At 43.5% G+C, this 20299-nt stretch overlaps 2 protein-coding genes across 2 annotated transcripts in view; one reads left to right on the forward strand and one right to left on the reverse strand.

Annotated features, from left to right (window-relative positions):
• LOC311603704 (uncharacterized protein) overlaps positions 1–3131 on the reverse strand; it is a 23622-nt gene extending 20491 nt beyond the window's left edge. The window contains exon 1 of the mRNA XM_084792784.1: positions 2724–3131. Coding sequence (XP_084648910.1) covers positions 2724–2824 — 101 coding nt within the window. The 5' untranslated portion in view covers positions 2825–3131. The remainder of the gene's footprint in view (positions 1–2723) is intronic.
• The window catches only part of LOC311604138 (uncharacterized protein), a gene marked incomplete at its 5' end in the record, with an annotated part of 26786 nt that extends 7905 nt beyond the window's left edge, over positions 1–18881 (forward strand). The window contains 5 exons of the mRNA XM_084793656.1: positions 14644–14686; positions 15452–15506; positions 16128–16215; positions 16657–16737; positions 17375–18881. Of these exons, the coding sequence (XP_084649782.1) occupies positions 14644–14686; positions 15452–15506; positions 16128–16215; positions 16657–16737; positions 17375–17743 (636 nt within the window). The 3' untranslated portion in view covers positions 17744–18881. The remainder of the gene's footprint in view (positions 1–14643; positions 14687–15451; positions 15507–16127; positions 16216–16656; positions 16738–17374) is intronic.
• Between the last annotated feature and the right edge of the window lie 1418 nt (positions 18882–20299).

Here is a 20299-nt window from a genome sequence, read left to right on the forward strand (position 1 = left end):
GGCAAAAGAGTCACAGATAGCTTCCACTCCCACCACTAGGAGGCTAATAATTCTCTTAATACTTAATTTTCATTTTAATCCTCAGAATGAGAGTTTGTTCAAGTTGGCTTCATCAGGCCTATTATGCCCATATTTAAACATACGTTGGGTGTTTCTTTTTGGAAAAAAAGAAAAAAAAAAACAAATCAGGAAGGAAAAAAAACATGTCTTATTTGTGGGCAAGGGGGGGCATACATTTTACATCTCATGTATTCCTCCACTGCCATGTGCAGATGTTGTCTTCATTGACAGCTGTGTGTGTATGTGTGTGTGTGTGTGTGTGTGTGTGTGTGTGTATGAGAGAGAGAGAGAGAGAGAGAGAGAGAGAGAGAGAGAGAGAGAGAGAGAGAGAGATACTTTACCTGACCAGTCTCTCATGTGGACCATTAGCTTGTTCTCAGCATCTTGCTATTGCCAATAATGATGCTAGGAGTATGCATACGTCTAAGTGCTTCTTTGAGATAGACACCTGGGAATGTTAGCTCTTTGTCAAAGGTTAAATGCAAATGTAATTTTGTTACATGTTGGGAACTGTTCTTCCACAGGTTCTGTGCCATTTTGCTTTTCCTAGCTACCATTTATGAGAAGGCTGGCTCCGTGCAGCCTCCCAGAGAGTTTTGTCTAGTATTTGCATTTTGTCACTTTAGTCAGTGAGAAATTCAATTTCTGTGTAATTTCCCTTTATGTTCTGTTATTTAGTGGCATTTAGAGGCTGTGGGATGGTCCCAGTCACACGTGCTGGGCAAGTGCTCTGCTAAGGAGCCACATCCCAGCCTGCGTCTCTATCATGTGAGAGCGCAGCGTCTCTCCCTCTGCTCCCATTTCCTTCTCCTCCACCCCCTCCCTGCTCTCTCTGGCTCTCTCTGCCTTTACCCACTCTTTCACGTGTCCTACAACTCCCTGTGTAGACGAGGAGCCTCAAATCTACAGTGAGCCTTTCCTTTCTGCCTCCGGCATGCTAGCATTGCAGATGTCCTCCACCAAGCCCAGCTTTTTCTTCTTTTTCTAACAGGCTTTTAAATCTTTTCTAACCCTCTGACCTTGAGTTCTTCATAAAGTCATTAGTGTTCTATTTCTGAGATGCACTGTAAATATTTTCTCATGGCTTTTATCTGCAAGAAGTCTGCTTTAATTTTTCTGAGGTTGAATTTGTCAATCTCTATTACCATTTGAATCATGAAGCATAGAAAACTCCCCCGGCACCCATGCTGGTGTGGCTTTTGTGTGTTTCTTTTGCAGTTCTCAGGATTTTTGTGTATTTTTGTGTATGCAGTAAGGCATGAACCCATTTATATTTTCCATAGCAACTATCTAATTTTCTTAGTTTATTTTCTATTGCTGTGATAAGGTACCATGACCAAGGCAGCTTCTAAAAAAAAGCATGTAATCGGAGGCCTGTGTACAGAGAGTGAGTCCATGACCATCAGAGCAGGGGGCATGGCAACAGGCAGCGGGCATGGTGCTGGAGCCGCAGCTGAGAGCTCACATATGCTCTCCATGAAACACAAAGAGTTAACTGGGAATTCTGTGGGCTTTTGAAATCTTAAAGCCCACAGCTCCTCCAGCAAGGCTACACCTCCTAATCCTTCCGAAACTGTTCCACATTCAAATATATGAGCCTATGGGGACCATCCTCATCCAAACTACCAAAACAAGTGTTTCAGTCTAATTTTTAAGTCCAGCTTGAAGGATTTAGGATGTTACATGTGCCATATACTCAAGTTCCATGTGCACTGGTCCAGTAACAATACAGTGAGTGTGTGTGTATTTTTGTAATGTGAGAAGCATTAGGGATTTTCCTTTCTTCCTTCCTTCCCTCCTTCCTTCCTTCCTTCCTTCCTTCCTTCCTTCCTTCCTTCCTTCCTGTGTGTGTGTGTGTGTGTGTGTGTGTGTGTGTGTGTGCTGGTGACTGAGGGCTACAGAGTGAAAGACTCAGAAGATGAGCTCTGTTTTATAGGCTCTAAATTCCACAATGATGGGGCATAGTGAAAGCAAGCAGGCAGAAGAACTTACCACAGATAAAACTGAAAAAAAAAATCAAGCAACAGGATGAATGATGACAGTGTTGAGCCGTAACACAAAGCACAAGAGAAATTTTCACACATCCAAAGCAATAAATATAAATGAACAAATAGAATGTGGGGAGGGGAGGCAAATGTTTCATTCACAAGAATTTCAAGTAACATGTGTGTTATGTTGTTCCTCCAGGACATGGGGACTTAGTCATGCTAGCCTCTGTACCTCCAATAGGAGATGTAGAGACCACTTCCAGGAGCAAAGTATGAACAAAGGGAAATGGTAACTTCAGGTAGAGAAATGCAGCACGCACCAGCCTAAAAGTACCTGGGCCTGGGGTCACAAGTTGATAGCACATCAGTCTTGATGTGCTGGAATAAGAAGGGCGTGCCACTGCTGTGTGTTCCCCATCCCCACCCACACCAAATACACAGTCTCAGTCTAAGCATACAGAGAACATCACAGACACTCAAATTTAGGGACTCCCCCCCCTCCACTGTCGTGATAAAGCTCTTGCCTAGGACTTAGAGGATTCTGGGTTTGGTGTTCAGCACCATTAGATCCTATACAGTGGTGGAGCAATATGAGATCCAAATAAAGGCTGGAGTTTAACTAATAGTTGCCGAAGACCAAGACGGCCCGTAGCCAACCCCCCACCCACTCCGCACCTGCAACAGATGTCCTGTTGGCCGCCCACTAGGCCCACGAGGCATCCGGTTTGGCCTTGAGAAAGAACAAGCTGACTCTGAAGATAAAACTCAACAGACATCCTGCTTACCCAGGACTGAGAGAAACCCCTCCCCTTGCAGATGTCCGGGGCTCGAGCCCAGAAGATTCTGTACTTTTCCACTGCCCTCCTAGTCTGCCCCCTGCCCTCCCTGAAGGAGGCTTTATAAGGCTTACCCCCACTTTCAATAAACGGCTCTTGACAAGCTACGGTTTCCTTGAGCCCTGCCTCTTTCGCCCATTCTTTATCCACAGGTTGCGACCCTCCTCGGCCCCCCCAATAACTGACCAGCTGGCCTGGTCAAATAGTAAATGTACTGATTTTTTTTTTTTTTTTAAGATAGGATGATTTGTGTAGCTCAAACTGGCTTTGACTTTGCAGTGTAGCCAAGGATGACCTTGAATTTGGATCCTCCTACCTCCATCTCCCATGTTAGTCTCTTGGTCTTTACAAGTGTGCTAAAGCTATATAAGATGTTAAGAATGGGGCTGGCGAGATGGCTCAGTGGTTAAGAGCACTGGCTGCTCTGGCAGAGGATTTGAGCCATGTCATAGCACCCCCTGGTGCCTCACAACTGTCTGCAGCTCCAGTTCCAGGGGATCTGATGCCCTCTTCTGGTTCTCTGGCGTGCATGTGGTGCACACAGGTGCAGGCAAAATACCCATGTTAAGGATTCATGAGCAAGGGTCAATGAGATTTACTGTGCTATTGTTGCAGTTTTTGTGGTTATTCCAAAATAAAAAATATAAATGTGGCAGTGAGACAGGAGGTCCTAAGAGAGGGTGCTCCTCGAAGGCCACTACTCGCTGTGATGTGTCTCAGGGTGACAGAAACTAGAGAGCATGGAGACCCGCGGACTTAGAAAACAAAGCATCTCAAAGTCTATGTGGTTCCCACCTCAGCTGTCCTAACTTTCTGCGACTCTACTTGGCTCTGTGTGCTAAGCTCCAGTGTGGAATTTATGGCAGTGTACCCAGTCCAAACTTAGACAGTGGCTGGCTCCAAGGAAAATGTGAGGCACAACACGCCACTTTGGAAGCCCTTTGAAACTTTGAGTCATCACTCCTTCCTTAATGACAGTTTGTGTAGCTAGGTCCCAGAAGATTCCTGGGTGGACTCTTCCCTGAGCTTTGGCTATCAGACATCTCAGAGCAGAGGGCAACCACAGGTAAGGGCGTGGCTGGGACCTGAGTGTGCACACTGACTGTGTGCCTATTGTGATGTCATGGAACCTCAGCCTGGAGACAGAACTCTTCAGTTGAGAGGGGCATGGGCTTGAGTAACGCCGCTAGTTTGGGAGCTGGGTATCCCACTGCCTCCAGTCTCAGCTTTATGCTTCTCAGTTTGTTAGTTTGAGGAATTTGGGAGTTGTTTTCTTGGAATCAGAGGCAGAAGCAGATGGCACCCAAGACAGAGGTAGGTAACAGCCACTGTATCCTGGACCTCACTTCTCCACATGCTGAACTCCTGTAGGTTTGTATAAATGCTTAGCCTCTGGACCATAGGAGGAAATGACTGGAGGGAAGGGGGAGTTGAGACGGCATGTCTCTCTCTCAATTCACTTTAGAAGCTTTAGGCTGGGCATGGTAGTGCGCACCTTCCATCCCAGTGCTTGGGAGACAGAGGCGGGAGGATCTCTCTGAGATCAAAGTCAGCCTGACCAACATGGGGAGATCCAGGACAGCAAGGACTACTGTCTAAAAACAACAAGAAGAGGAAAAAAGAAGAAGAAAAGAAAGAAGAGGAAGAGACAGAAGAAAAAGAAGAGGAAGAAAGAGGAGGAGGAGGAGTGGTGGTGGTGGTGGCTGTAGCAGCAGCAGCAGCAGCTTTAGGGTTATATTAAGAAGACACTGAGGAAGAATGTACTAGATGGTGAGGAATTGCTGCCTAGAGTTCTGCCATGCAGATGGCTTTGGGGGAAAGAATGTGATAAGAGAGTTAAGAGAGGTGTAGCACCATTTTTAATCCTATTTTATTTGGGTTCCTTATATTTTTTCTTCCTACTCCAAATCCCTCCTAATACCTTCCAACACCCCAATACCAGGTAAGAGAGAAAGGTTAGTGGAGAGATGGGGTGTGGTTCCCTTTAGCTACTTCCTGCTGGTTAAGGTTGTTGGGTTCTGTGGGGCAAATCCAGTCTTTGTTTCAGGATATCTCCAACTTCTTCTCAAACAGCATCAACAGCAACCAGGAGGAGCAGGGTGGAGGAGGGGGAGTGCAGGGTGGAGGAGGGGGAGTGCAGGGTGGAGGAGGGGGAGTGCAGGGTGGAGGAGGGGGAGTGCAGGGTGGAGGAGGGGGAGTGCAGGGTGGAGGAGGGGGAGTGCAGGGTGGAGGAGGGAGAGTGCAGGGTGGAGGAGGGGGAGTGCAGGGTGGAGGAGGGGGAGTGCAGGGTGGAGGAGGGAGAGCACCAGCATTATTCTTTCTTGGAGCCTTCCCCTCTCCAGAGTCCTCAGATTTAAACTACCTGCAGCTGGCAAAGAGCGCCTCTCAGAGCCCACAGGAGGCAAATGGTTTGCTGCTGGGACATTCTGAATCCCACACCTGCGATGAAAACAAAAACATGTTTACATAACATAACTGAGCTTTTAAAGGCACCAAAACTTTCCACCTAGAGAGAGGCATGGATATTGTCCATCACATGGATGGGCAGCAGAAGGTAGAGTGCGTATGGTTTATAATCAAATTGCAAGTGCTAACTTTGTTGGTGGGAGTTTTATTTCCAACAGGAGAGAAATTGTTTGCACACACAGCGCACATGTTTAACGTTAGCAGGCCATACTTCTTTTCTGAGTTTTCTCTCCTGTTAGTAGACCGTGAGCATCTGGCTCCCCCACAGTTCTGCCGTCTTGCCCAGACTTGGCACGTCGATCTTTTTTTATTCTAGTCATTACAGTGAGTGTGTGGTATCACGCTGTGGTTCCATGTGTATTCCCCCTGTGACTAATAATGCTGAGCAGCTACTCCGGTTTATTATCCATTTGGAAATTGTCTTTTGTAAACAGCCTACTCAAGTCATTTGTTGTGGAGGAATGCTGAGTGGATGTAACAACTGTCAATAAAGTGCTATTTAGCCAATCAGCTGGGCAGAAGGACAGGGAGTAGAAGGCGGGACCTCCTGAAGGAGAACAAGGAGTCAGTTCGGAGTGAGATGGTTGACTAGGAGGATAAAGGGGCGAATGGCCAGAGGAGCATCTTACTGGCAAATGCTTGGGGTATATGTATTATATATAAGTTTAGAGTAGTTGGTTACCATAGTTTAGGAGAAGATTTGTATTAGTTTAGATTCTGCCCAGTGTTATGCTGGCAGCCTTGAAGTACGCTTTAGACTCTTCTTTTATTAACAATCTTAGGCAGAACCGATACATTTTTAATGTAACAAATTGAAGCCCAACAATCTGTACATATTTTTTATTTGTGTGTGTTTGTGCACTTGCTCACAGATGCGCATAACGAATGTGTGGATGCATTTGCCATCGTTCACATGTAGAGGTCAGAGGACAACTTGGTGGAGTTGCTTCTCTCTTTCTGCCTTTATGTAGGTTCTGAGCTCAGGTCATCAGGCTTACACAGAAGTGTCTTTGTGTGCTGAGCCATCTCACCAGCCCCTTTGTATATTGCTAATGATTGCAGGGTCACGAAATGAAAGACTCCATTGAACAGTACAAACTGAGCCCTCCACTAGATATTGCATAGCACACAGAATCTCTGTTCTTTTCCTTTTACATTTACAACTAAGATTCATATCAAATTACTTTTTGTATATGGCGTGAAGTAGGGGTGGAAGTCCTTCTCCAAGTTCTAGGCAGATGTTTAGTCTCTCAAGCAGAGCAGAGGAAGGATGAGTGGCCACTTAGACACAAACACAAACTCAACACATGCACCCTTCGTAACCAAGACAATAATTTAATATTGCTGAAAAGTCAGCGCTGGGAAGGATGTTAGTCTGTAGAAAAGTATCTAACATGTACAAGGCCCTGGGTTCAATCCCCAACACTTCCCCTGTATCAAACTTAATTTTTAAAAAATCTATAATGAACAAAGATCAAAACTTGAAATCTGCATGTTTCTAGGACTTCCTTTGCCACTTCTCCCTGACCCCAGTCCTATCCAGTGATGATTTCTTCTGCTGCTGTTGTTTGTTTTCTGAGACAGGCTCTTGTCATGTTGACCAGACTGGCCTAGAATTTCCTATGTAGGTTGGAGTAACCTTGAACGCACTCCATCTCCTGAGTACTGGGATTTTAGCCACTGTGTGTTGACTGTTGTGTGATGGTGACTATGTGAGAGCCAAAGTATGGTGACAACTGCAGGATGGCCATGGTGTGATGTTCACAGTGTGATGGTCACTGTGCAATAGCCACTATTTGATGGCCGCTTTGTGATGGTCAATGTGTGATAACAACTGTGATTGCCCTTATGTTATGGGCCCCATGTGATAGGCACTGTTTGACAGCCCTTGTTTGGTGACCAGTGAATGACAGACACTATATGACGGTCATTGTATTATGGCTACTTTGTGATTGGCACTGTGTGTTGGTCACTGTATAATAATTACTCTTATGGACACAGTATGATGTCCACTGTATGATGGCCATTTTGTAAGGTCCACAATTTGATGACTAAGTATGAAATTGAGGAGAGAGGGAGAGAGGAGTGGGGAGGGAAGGAGAGAGAGAGAGAGAGAGAGAGAGAGAGAGAGAGAGAGAGAGAGACAGAACGGAGGAGGAGAAGGGAGGGGGAGAGGGGAGAGCAGAGAGGGGAGAGAAAAAAAAATCAGTGTGTTTGTGTAGGGCCCAGGGATAGAATTCAGGTTCTCAGGCTTGAAATCAGTGCCCACTGAACCATGTAGCTGGCCCCAATATAGAGTTTAAAGCTATAGCTTGTGTGTGTGTGTGTGTGTGTGTGTGTGTGTGTGTGTGTGTGTATGTTGATGGAGGTTCAAATTCAGGGCCTTATTCATGTTAGGCAAAGCACTCTACCACTGAGCTACATCTCTGGTCCATTTTTTCATTGATTTTTTTTTTTTATCAAGGATAATGTGAGGCAAGTCAAAGGCACACAGAATTGGTACTGAGTTGAGTATGCATGAGGGCCTACACTCAATCCAGCACGCATGAGAGCCCACGCTCAGTCCAGCATGCATGAGGGTCCACGTTCAATCCAGCATGTATGAGGGCCTATGTTCAATCCTCAGTATGAAAACAGGTGCCACCTGTTGGGGACAATAGGTGATATGGCCAATGTTCAGCCATCTTGTCAGAGCCTGCACCTTTAAGTTTCTGTTTTGCCCGGAGGTTGCCTTTCACCAGAAACTAGCTGGCCCTGTCATGGTTCAGCAGTTAGACTAGACAAAGATGGAGCCAGATACCCTGTGTGGCAGGACTTCATGACCCTGCCTGGAGTTCCCTGTATTTTGGGATAGTCTGCAGCTGGGTTGCTATAGCAATATGCTTCCCTGCCTTCTGCCTTATAAAAGCTGCTGCCAGACTAATAAAATTTGAGAGCTTGATCAATATTTCAGACTTGCTCTCCTTCATTGTGTCTTTTATTTTATTTTCATACAGGTGAATCTCCTGCTGAGCTTTAGTCAAACCCCCACAGGTCAGGGCAGCCACCCAGGTTCAACCTTTGCTTCTTTATTTTGAAGCATGATAAATGTTTTAGTAATATATTTTGAGATCCTGCCCTTACTATGCAAAGAAAAAAAGAAAAGCATATTAATCACAATATTTGTGTTAAATCTAAAAATATAACAATAATCTGAACTATTCAAGCTGGGTGGTGGTGGCACACACCTTTAGTCCCAGTGCTTGGGAGGCAGAGGCAGGCAGGAAGCCTGGTCTACAAAGTGATTCCAGGACAGCCAAGGCTACACAGAGAAACCCTGTCTCAAAAATTAAAAAAACAAAAATCTGAACAATTCCGGAACACCTCACACACTGTCAGCATGTAAGTCCTAATTGGTCATGCGATGTCAAGATCGAGCAGCGTCTTTACTCCTTCTAGTCCACACACTCTTTTTCTTTATTAGTCCCATTTATGTACTGGAGAAAGGGTCATTTCTCTAGATTTTGTAGTCAACATATTGCTGATCAAATTCCCATGCTGTGTAGCCACGTACATATGGGCCACACTAATTGGACTTAGTGGGTTATCCAAAAAGCAAACATGACGTTGGGAGGTGGACATGTTGTGGGGTGTGGGGGGAAAGTTGGTGAGGGGTGGGTATGATTGTATTTTATTGTATACATGTATAAATTTTTAAATTAGGAAATATTATGATGCTGTCCTTCATGTTGTGACTTGACACATTCTGCTGCCTCTTGTACTTCCTGTGAGTTGGGATTTATACAAAGCTCATGGAAAAGTGCACTTGCTAGGGGAGCAGGGTTGGAAAGTGTGACCTTTAAGAGGGATTAATGCTGTTCTTTCTAGACTGAGTAAGGTCTCCCAGGCATGGCTCCTCACTCTTCTGTGGACTGGGTGAGCTGCCTCAGGAGTTGGCAACCCTGTTGTCTCCTACACCCTCTTGTTCTGCCTCTGCTGTGAGTTGAAGCCATGCAAAGACCACATCCAAAGGTAAGGACTTGCTAGCACTAGGCTCTTAGACTTCTGGAACCATGAGGCCAAACAAACCTCTTTTCTTTATAAATGAGCCTGCCACAAATATTCTATTTCAGCAATGGAAGATGAACCAGAACCAACAGGAAATTGGGTCTGAGATTTATCAGAATTTGTCTTCTGGCAGAGAGGGAGGACGCATTTTGTTGATGATGATAATCATCAGTAGGCAACTAATGTCTGGTTTGGTATGGCATTTTATTTTTATTTATTTTCTTTCTATCTATCTATCTATCTATCTATCTATCTATCTATCTATCATTTTTAGAGATCAAATTCTTATCAATCACAATATCATACACCTAGGGATCAAATCCAGGGTCTCTTGTGTGCTAGACACAGTCCACCACTAACCTACATCCCCAGGCCTGGTATGATATTGTAAATACCATTTTCTAAATGATACTGAGACCTGAAAATACAATAGACCTTTCTGTATTTACCTGCTTAGAGGGCCCTACTAGGTTCATCATTGTGACTCTGTCTCCAGTAGGAATATTCTTGAAACCATGTCATGTATAAGTAACAATAATTTTATTACTTCATTTCCAATCCTATGTTTGTTCTCCTTGCTCTCATTTGTGATTATCTTCCAGTACGATGTTCAGTAGCAGTGTGTTGTGAGCATCTGTTGACTTTCACTGAATCAAGGAAAAATTTCAGTCATTTACCAGTTATGTATAATGTTTTCTGTAGTGTTTCAAATATTCTTTACCAAAACAAGGACATTTTAGCAAATATTGGTGTTAATTAAATCTTAAATTTAATCTTTGTATGCTGAGTGCTAAGTGCCTTTATTAAGATGGTCATATGTTTTTTGCTCAATGTATTGAGTTGCATGAGAATGTACAATAATAAATCAACTGGTGAATTCCTAGGATATGAACAGCACATTTGTAACACTGCTCCCAATACCCTTTTGTTACATTCAGTTTGCTGATATTTTGTTTGGGGTTTCTGCATCTATGTCTATTAAACATGTTGACTGTCCAGCTCTTAATTAGATTTTAGAATGAAGATTGTTCCAGCTTCCTCAGTTGAAAATAGAGGCAAATCCATATTTTCATCTCATTAGTGCAACAGATGCCCTCAACACTCATGGAGTTACAAGGGATTTTGGAGTTCTGTACTAAGAACCTCTCTCTCTCTTTCTCTCTCTCCTCTCTCCTCTCCTCTCCTCTCCTCATCTCTCCTCTTCTCTTCTCTTCTCTCTCTCCTCTCTCTCTCTCTCTCTCTCTCTCTCTCTCTCTCTCTCTCTCTCTCTCTCTCTCTCTCTCCCCCCTCTCTCTCTGCCCTCCTCTGAAATTCATAGACAAACTCAGAAGAGTTAGTGTCATTGCCCTGAGTCTAAATTCTGCAGGAAGGGCAGGCATGTCTGTGTGCTTCAGTCTTGTGGAAGAACTCTTTCCTCTTCCAGAAGCTCTGGTCTCTGCTCTTAAAGCCTCTAGTTGATTGGGTGAAACCCACTCACAGTATGGAGAGCAATCTGCTTTAACGTGCACTGATTCTAAATGTTAATCACATGTAAAAATTACTGTCAAAAATGTTCTAGGCTAATATATGACCAAACACCTGGGTTTTATAGCCTAGCCAAGACGACAGAAAATTAACCATTACAATTCTTTCTCTTGCTTGGATTTATTATTTTTAAAATTGTGTGTTATATAAAATTGTGTGTTTGTGTAATTTTTTGTGTGTTTGTGTGAGAGAACTTGAACACAGGTAGCGGATGACACCAGAGGTGCTGGTTCCCCTTGGAGCTGGAGTTACAGGTGATTGTGAGCCATCTGACATAGGTGCTGGGATTTGAACGCAGGTCCTCTGCAAGAGCAGTACGCACTGTTAACCACCAAACCATCTCCCCATGCTCAGTTTTTTTTTTTAATTTGTAAAGGATTCATAATTTTGGTTCTTAAATTTAAGTTTTTATTCCATTGCAAATTCATTTTTAAGTATGATGTGAAGTAAAGGCCCAACTTCATTCTATTACAAGTGGCTATCCAGTTGTCCCAGCACCATTTATTGAAGATTATTCTCTTTGCACTGAAGAGTCATGGTGCCTGAGAATCAGCCGATCTTTAGTATTAGATTCTATTGACCCTAAAGGTCTATTCTTATGCTAGTACCACAGCTGTTTTTGTTTACTGTAGCTTTGTGCAAAGTCTTAAAATCAAAAAGTGAGTCTTCCAAGTGTTCCTTTTCAAGTTTTGTTGTTTTTTTGTTTTTGGGGTTTTTTTTTTGTTTTTTGCTTGTTTTGTTTTGTTTTGTCTTTTTGTTTTGTTTTTGTTTGTTTGTTTTGTTTTGGCTCCTGGGAGACCTTTGTGATTCCTTTGACTTTTTAGGACAGGGTTTTCTTTCCTGCCAAAAGGGTCACTAGGGTCTGGATGGGGCTTACACAGCATCCCTACAGAATCTAGAGGTCGCCTTGGTAACAATGTCATCTTAACATCAAACCTTCCCATCATGAACAAGAAATGTCTTATTTACTAGTTACTTTCTACAACAACATTTTGTAGTTTCCCATCTTATGACATAGCTACCTCCCAAGGCCCCACCTACTAATATTGTTTCCTTGGGGGTTAGGAATTTAATATATCAAGTTGGAGGATAATATCAGCCCCAGTGCATGTTGGGGGAAGTTCCCTGATATTTCTAATTTGTTGAATGTCTTTTTAAAAATGAATAGATGTTTGGTTTTTTTTCCTGCACCACTGCTATGAGTGTGACAGCTCCCTGCTCTATGTTATTAGTATGGTATAATGTACTGATCATTGTGTTGTGTGTAGATATTCATTCACTATTTTAAAAATCATTTCCCTGTGTATGTGGTACTATGTTCCATAACATTTTCCTGTGAGTATGCTGTACATTGAGCACAGCCCCCCACTCTTCCCCACTCTTCTCCCACACTGTCTCCCCATTATCTCCCCATTATCTTCATTCGCTCTTCTAGGTAACTTCATGTCTACTTTAACGGCATGTTTGCATATGTGATTTCATGTCTACATAAAATCTAGCAGCTACAAATGAAAAAACCATCTGATGTTGGTCTTCCTGAGCTTATTTGCTTAGAGTGAGCTCCTTTTGCATCCTTTTTCACAAAAACCATGTAATTCTTTTTTTGTTGTTTTTGTTTTTAGAGACAGGGTTTCTCTGTGTGTAGCCCTGGCTGTCCTGGACTCACTTTGTAGACCAGGCTGGCCTTGAACTCACAGCATTTAAAATCCATTTCTCTGTTGTTGCAACATAGGTTGGTTCCGTAAGTTAGTTATTATGTATAGTGCTGCAGTAAATGCAGATGTGCAAATGTCTCTGTCATATTACACACCCATACACTCTTTTAATAAATTTCAAACATTCATAATTGTCATTCTGTAAGTTCTGGCCAGTGCAATTAGATGTACTATGTTTATGTCTGATGAAAAAATTCTCTATTCTACCTTAAATATTTTAGTAGTTTCACTAAATATAAGTCTAGATAGGCCGTTATTTTCTTTCAACACGTTAAAGAATGTTATTCTGTTGCTTTCTGGTGCCCACTGTTTCTAATAACATATCAGCTCTTCACCTGACTCCTCATTTGGCTATGGTAACTTTTCTATTTGGAGCAGGTTTTAATTAAGACTCTTTCTGTCCCATTCTTAGCAGTTTTGAAAGCTCTTAATTCGCCTTTTTCTTGGCTCCCGCTGTCATAACACTTACATATCAATGAGTCTCAGTTCTCACGAGTTTCTAGTTATTAAGTCAGAAAACAGACAGCTTCAAGGCCATTTTTAGAGCTGAGGAGATACATCGATCCTCCTGCCTCTGCCTCCCGAATGCTAGGATTAAAGGCATGCACCACCACGCCCGGCATGCTGTGCATTTTTTAAAAGTGCATATGTGCTTTCGTTTTAGTTTTTGAGATAGGGTCTTGCTTTATAGCCCTGGCTAGGCTGGTGATCACTATGTAGTCCGTGCTTGTCGTAAACTTGTGACACTCTTCCTCCTTAGCCCCAGTACATGCAGCTGTTATTATTTATAAGTTGTTCTGGACTCAGGAATTTAGTGAGGAAACTCTATGCACTATATGTGGTGTGGCCTGGTAGGGTTTGCTGTGATCTCAGCACTTGGGAGGTAGAAGCAGGAACAGCAGGAGTTCAAGGTCACAGATAAGTAGGAAGTCCAGAGCAGCCTGAGCTATGTAAATCCTTGTTTCAACATAACAAAAAGGCTGGGCAGGGTGGCTCATGCCTGTAACCCCAGAAGCTGGAAGGCAGAGGCAGGAGGATCAGGAGTTCAAGGTCATCTTCAGCTACTTAGACTTAACAAACTAAAGGCCAGCCTGGGCTACATAAGACTTTGTCTCAAAACAAACAAGACAAAAAAACCCTCACACATGCAAACACAAAGCACAACAAAGTGTTATATTTGTATATGTGTGTATTACATTGTTATACTCACTGGCTTACTCACACATGCAAACACAAAGCACAACAAAGTGTTATATTTGTATATGTGTGTATTACATTGTTATACTCACTGGCTTACTCACACATGCAAACACAAAGCACAACAAAGTGTTATATTTGTATGTGTGTGTATTACATTGTTATACTCACTGGCTTACTCACACATGCAAACACAAAGCACACTGTATGTGTGTATTATACTTGTTGGAGAATGTCTATTAGTGCCATCATTGTTATACTTTCTGGTTTACTCAAGTGATCTATATTATTGCAATTTTTGATGTCTTATAACAGTGACTTCCATCTGCAGAAAATTACCAGATTTTTTGAGGGTTCTGGCAATCCAGTGAACGTTGGTTAAAATTCTCAGAGACGGTTCTTTTACAACCTTGTGTTAAATTAATTTCTCCCAAAATGTGTGAGGAAAACAACTCACAGAGAGAGTGGCCTATTTTGGCCCACGGCTTCAGTGCCTGGCATGTGGAGGTAAGAGGGCAACGTGTGGACATTGCTGCTCTCCTTTTACTACCTGAGCTCCAGAGATGGAACTCAGGTCATCGGCTTTGGCGTCACAGATACTATCTTGCTGGTATCTTAGTATATTTAATAAATCATTCACAAATAAATAAATGAGATGGTAACTAATGATACAGCTACAGAAGACAACGAGTTAATACTTGATGTGGGTCATATCAATATCCATAGATGAGATGAGATGTGTTGTCAATAAAATCTCCACGCTGGAACGTAAATCTGACTTAATGTTTCTTTCTGTGTGTGTTTCTCTAGGCTTTGAAGCAACGTGACGCAAAACAGATCCAGAAGCTCACAGGTCGAAACGATTCTACCCAGGATCGTTAGCTCAAGGCTAACAGAGATCAATTGTGGATCTGCCTTAGGACTCTAGTCTTTAAGAGCAGGTGGAAGGGGGGCTGGAGAAATGGCTCAGAGGTTAAGAGCACTGACTGTTCTTCCAAAGGCCCTGAGTTCAATTCCCAGCAACCATTACATCTGGCCTGCAGGCAGAATGCTGTATACATAATAAATAAATCTTAAAAAAAAAAAAAAAAGAGCAGGTGGAAGAAAGTGGGAAAAGAGGCTGTGACTGGAGAGTACACCATCTTTCTAACACCTACCCTTTCAAAGTCACGCAAGATTCCTCCATAGCTCCTTTGCTCATGTTTCTCGGTCCATATATTTTTATGTAAAGTCCCAAGTATGAGAAGGAAACTTGGTGGGACAGGAGAATGAATGAAGAAAACCCCCAAGAGTTTGATGAGGGAGGTCTGTTACCTTTATTCCTCTACCATGGATTCGGGGTAGACATCTTTGGGGGAAAAATGTAACAGGATCTCTGTGTCCCCCACTGTCACATACTTCCCAGTCCCATGCTTCTAATGGGGGTGCTTGCAGTACATGATGGAGAGAGCTTAGCATGGACTTTTAAAAAGACTTGATAGCTGTGCTGTGCCACTAATTGGCTCAGCGATGGGCATGACGTCACCTTTGCCCTCATGATTGTTAAATGAAGGTGGTTCTCTTAGATGACGTCAGCAGGCACTATGCTAAATAGCGGCTTCTTTATTCCTATTACCAGCTTCACCAGTGGAAGAAGCCAGGATGAATTTTATTGGAAGTGACGATGTGACAGGGTAAGCAGAGTCTGACTTCAGTCTGCCCTACTGACAAAATGCCTGTGCTGGCTTGGTTCATGCCAACCTGATGCAAGCTAGTGTTGTGTTGAAGAGGGCACCTTGACTGCACCTTCCAGATTGCCCAGCGGGCAGGACAGGGTGCATTTTCTTAATTGATGACTGGTGTGGGAAGGTCCATCTCCCTGTGGGTGGTGCCACCCCTGGACTGGTGGTTGTTGGTGGTATAAGAAGGCAGGGTGAGCAAGCCATGAAAGCAAGCCAGTAAGCAGAATTCCTCCATGGCCTCTGCATCAGGGCCTGCCTCACGGATCCTGACCTGAGTTCCTACCCTGACTTCCCTCATCAATGGAATATGATCTGAGAATTGTACGATGAAATAAACCTTTTCCTCACAAGTTGTTTGTGGTCACCATGTTTAATCACAGCGACAGAACCCCTAACGAAGGCACCATCTTAAGTGTAAATGCTATAAGTAAAATACTTGTACTTTTATTTCATTTACTGTGACAGCAATTATCTCCTTCCTAGATTAACTTTCTATTTCTTCTCGGTTAGCTTACTGGTGCTCTACTATCACTTCAATTCCATTGACATTCTTTGCTGTGTCCAATATTTCAGGACTTCCCATGGGCTGGACCCAGGAATATGTATGATGGTCAATAGACAGGAGTTTTCAAGGGATCTTCCAACATCTGGAAAATGCAAGGTCAGGAAATGGAGTTTCTGGGTAGAGGGTAGAGAAAGATTTAAAATAAAGGAAGGAAGAAAAGAGAATGAAAAGAGAGATAAAGAGAAAAGTTTGAATAATAGAGACTTTTTGAAATGTTTTATGTGTATGGATGTTTTGCCTGCATGAATGTCTGTCCACCACATGCATGCCTGCTGCCCACAGAGTCCAGAAGAGCGTGTGTATCTCCTGGTACTGGAGTTACAGAAGTTTGTGAACCACCATGTGTGTGCTGGGAATCAAACTTGGGTCCTCTGGAAGAGAAGTCACTGCTCTTAACTGCTGAGCCATCTCTCTAGCCCCCACAGCAGTGAGGAGTTTTTGTTGTTGTTATTTGTTTGTTAAAATTCCATTTATTTATTTGTATTTTTTCTTTTTTGTGCATGTGTGCACATGTGTTCCACGTCATGTATGTGGAAGTCAGAGGCAAGTCATGGGAGTCGGTTCTCTTCTTCCAACATGTGGGTCTTAGGGATTGAACGCAAGTCATCTGGCTTAATGGTAAGCACAGGTGTGTGTGCGCGCGTGCGTGTGTGTATGTGTGTGTGTGTGTGTGTATGTATGTGTGTACTGTGTGTGCATGTAAAACTAGGGTGTCATTTCTTGGGAGCCATCCACCTTTTTTTTTTAATTTCTTAAATTTTTTTTTCGAGACAGAGTTTCTCTGTGTAATAGTCCTGGCTGTCCTGGACTCACTTTTGTAGACAAGGCTGGCCTTGAACTCACAGCAATCCACCTGCCTCTGTCTCCCAAGTGCTGGCACAGCTTCACTTTGCTTACTGAGATAGAACCTCTCACTTGGATTCACTGACTGGCCAGTGAGCCCACAGATGCACTTGTCTCTGTTTCCTCAGCACCAGGGCACCCTGGCCTTTCATTATCATGTGGGCTCTGGGCATGGACCTCAGCTTTTCTATTTGTGTGGCATGCACTTCACTGACTGACTCATCTACCTTGCTCCCGATGGGGAAATTCTTCACGTAAATAACTGATGTGTGTGAATGCAACTCCTTATCCCCCTCACGTCTCCCTTAGACCCACCAGCATATTTTGGATTTGAAGTGACTACTCCCTATATTCTTCCTAATTTTCCCTTACTGGCTCCTAAGAAAATGGAAACATTTCTCTTGTTTTTCAGGTTGACACGTACGGAACTGAGTTTACAAGAATCCACAATGCGTCTTTTTCCTCCGTCTCTGACGTTGTGGCTCAGGAGGTTGTCCCGCCTGGCTACTACTGTAAAAAGGGAAAGCGTTCTAGTGACTACAGCACGTCCTCTGGGTCATCCAACAACAGCTCGAGCCTGTCTCATCTCCCCGTCCTTTCTGAAGGAACAACTTGGCAATTCCACAGCAATAGTGGACCTGTTTCCCCGCCAAGGGAACCCTCTGTGTCCAGGAAACAAGGCACACCCCAGACTACTCTTCAGCCGACAGATCCTGAGGATGTCATATATTTTTCAGGACTTGGCAGTCCTTCCTTCCTTACAAGCTCACAGCTCTTCTAGTAGCTCTATTTTGGAATCCCTAGATCCTTGCAATCAACAAGAGAAAACAAAAGATAAAAGAATCGTTGAATATCAGATCATGGGTTGAATTCTATTTTGAATGAGAGCCGGGGACCCCTAGCATGGTCTCCACTCCAACTGTCTCCTTCAGTCAGAGGAAAACTGGAGGGCGCATGTCTCAGAAGGGTTCTGCTTTGCGGGAACAACTAGTACTAAATACAGAACCACAGACCTCCTGAGTGCTGGGATTAAAGGCGTGCCCCACCACACCCAGCTTCATCTTTAGTGTTTAAACAAGAGTCACAGTCATCACAAGTGAAATGTGGGGTGTTTAGCTAAGGGCCACAATCACAAAACAAGGTGAAAACCCAATTTCACCCCAGAGAAGTTGTTTTTAGGCACAAAATCTGTAGGGCTGGATTCACGTTCCTATTTGTAAGAGTCAAAATACCCTGAGCTAATCACGGGCACAAAACTTCAAGGTGTAGACGCTATGGGACAACACTTTACAAGTGTATAAAGTCTTCTGAAGTGGTAACACAGGTAAACATCCCAAGGTGTAACATCAGTGAACTTCAGTTTTGGACCACAGACACAAAAATCCATCTGAGTTGGTGCAAGGGGAAAAGCTCCAAGATATGGAATCTGTAGAGTTTAGTCAAGGCCCAAAGTTACAAAGTACGACATTGGAGTTGATGCCAGAGCCAAAGCCCCCAAATGGGGATCTGTGAGGTTAAACTCAGGCCCCCAGCTGCAGGATGAGAACTATTCCAAGTCGGTTCTGGGGACAAAACTTCAAGATGGAAGATCAAAAGAGATCAGTCCTGGCCCACACTTACAGGTATGAAGCCTTCTCAAGTGACTTCAGGGGACACATTTCAAACAGAGAGACCCGTGGGCTTTGTGCATCAGCCACTGTGGCAAGATGTAAAATCTTTTAATGGTCTTGATAGGCCATTGATAAGGCATTTGATAGGAAACCTCTGCAGCTCGAGTTACCCTCTCAGTTACAGGGCAGGGTACCACCCGTGTTAACCCCAGAATTACACCTTCAAGGTATTACCCCTGAGGCACTCAACCCTACATCAGAGTTGAACGGTGTGAGCGCTGAGCCCACAAACCAACAAACAGCGAAGGACGAGGAGGTTGACAGTGGTGCAGAACTGCAGGTTGTGGGATTATCATAGAGTTGCCCTCGAACCCACCAATTTCTAGTGTGGGACCTTCTGAACTCAATGCTGGAAAGCAGAAGCGAGATGGGAAATCCCACACACTAGGTCAAAAGCAACAGCTTCAGAGTATAAAGTCAATAGTGTTCAATGATGAGCCACATTTGCAAAATATCAAGGCATCAGAATTATGTACAAAGCTTCAAGACCTGAAATCGGTGGGAGTCAACTCAGAGAAAAGTTGCAAGGTGTGACGTCCTCTGAGCTGGACCTGGGAAGAGGTATGCAGTCTCTAGGGCTCAGCCCTGGGCTACAGCGGCAAGAGATGAAACCTCCTCAGGTGTGCACAGAGACCAAGCTTCTAGATGAGTCATCTCTGGAAGTCAAGCCTGAGCCGAGATTGCAAGGTAGGAAATCCTGTGACTGGAGTCACTGTAAAAATGTTCTGTCATCTGACACTGGGATGGAGGATGTAGACTCCTCTGAGTTGCACTCTGGTCCAGACCTTCAAGGTATAAAATCTAAGGTGTTCTGCCTTGGGCCACACTTGGAAGATATGAATTCTGCATGTATCCCCCGATACACATTCTCAATATGTAGATTCCAGTGGGTGTATACCTGGGTCATATTTGCAAGCTATAAACTCTTCTACATGCATTCCAGAGCCAAAGCCTCAGTGTATGAATTCAGTGTGCACCCCTGCATCACATTTGCATGGAATGAATTCTTCCACATGCATTTCAGGATCAAAATTGCATTGTATAGATTCTACTGGGTACAACTCTGAGCCACATTTCCAAGGCGTAAATTCTTCTGCATGCACCCCAGGGTCAAGTCCTCAGTGTGTGAATTCCACTGAGTGCAATCCTGAAGCACATTTGCAAAGTGTGAATCATTGGACATCAATTCTAGGACCACAAATCCAATGTGTAAATTCTACTGGGGGGCAATCCTGAATTACATGTTCAAGGCGTGAGTTCTTCTGCCTGCTCTCCAGGACAAAACCCTCAGGGTGGAAACTCTAATAGGTATAATCTTGGACCACTTTTTCAAGGTGCACAACATCTCCAGAGTCACAAATTCTGTGTGTAAATCCTGTTTGGTGCAGTACTAAAACTTTGCAAGATACTAATAATTCTGCACATCCTCTAAGACAAGAATCTCAGTCTGTAAATTCTACCAGATACAATTCTAGGCCACATTTACAAGCTCCAAAACTTTGAGGAAAACACTTGCGAGATTTGAATTCTGAATTAACTCCAGGGTCAAACAATCTACGTGTAGCACCTTTAGGATACAACTTGCAATGTACAAATTCGATGAAAGGTATACTTGGGGCCACATTCGCAGGGTATAAAGCCTTTTAAATTGACTCAAGGAACAAACG

The sequence above is a fragment of the Acomys minous genome (assembly GCF_964271855.1).
Source record: "Acomys minous genome assembly, chromosome: 8".
NCBI lineage: Eukaryota > Metazoa > Chordata > Mammalia > Rodentia > Muridae > Acomys > Acomys minous.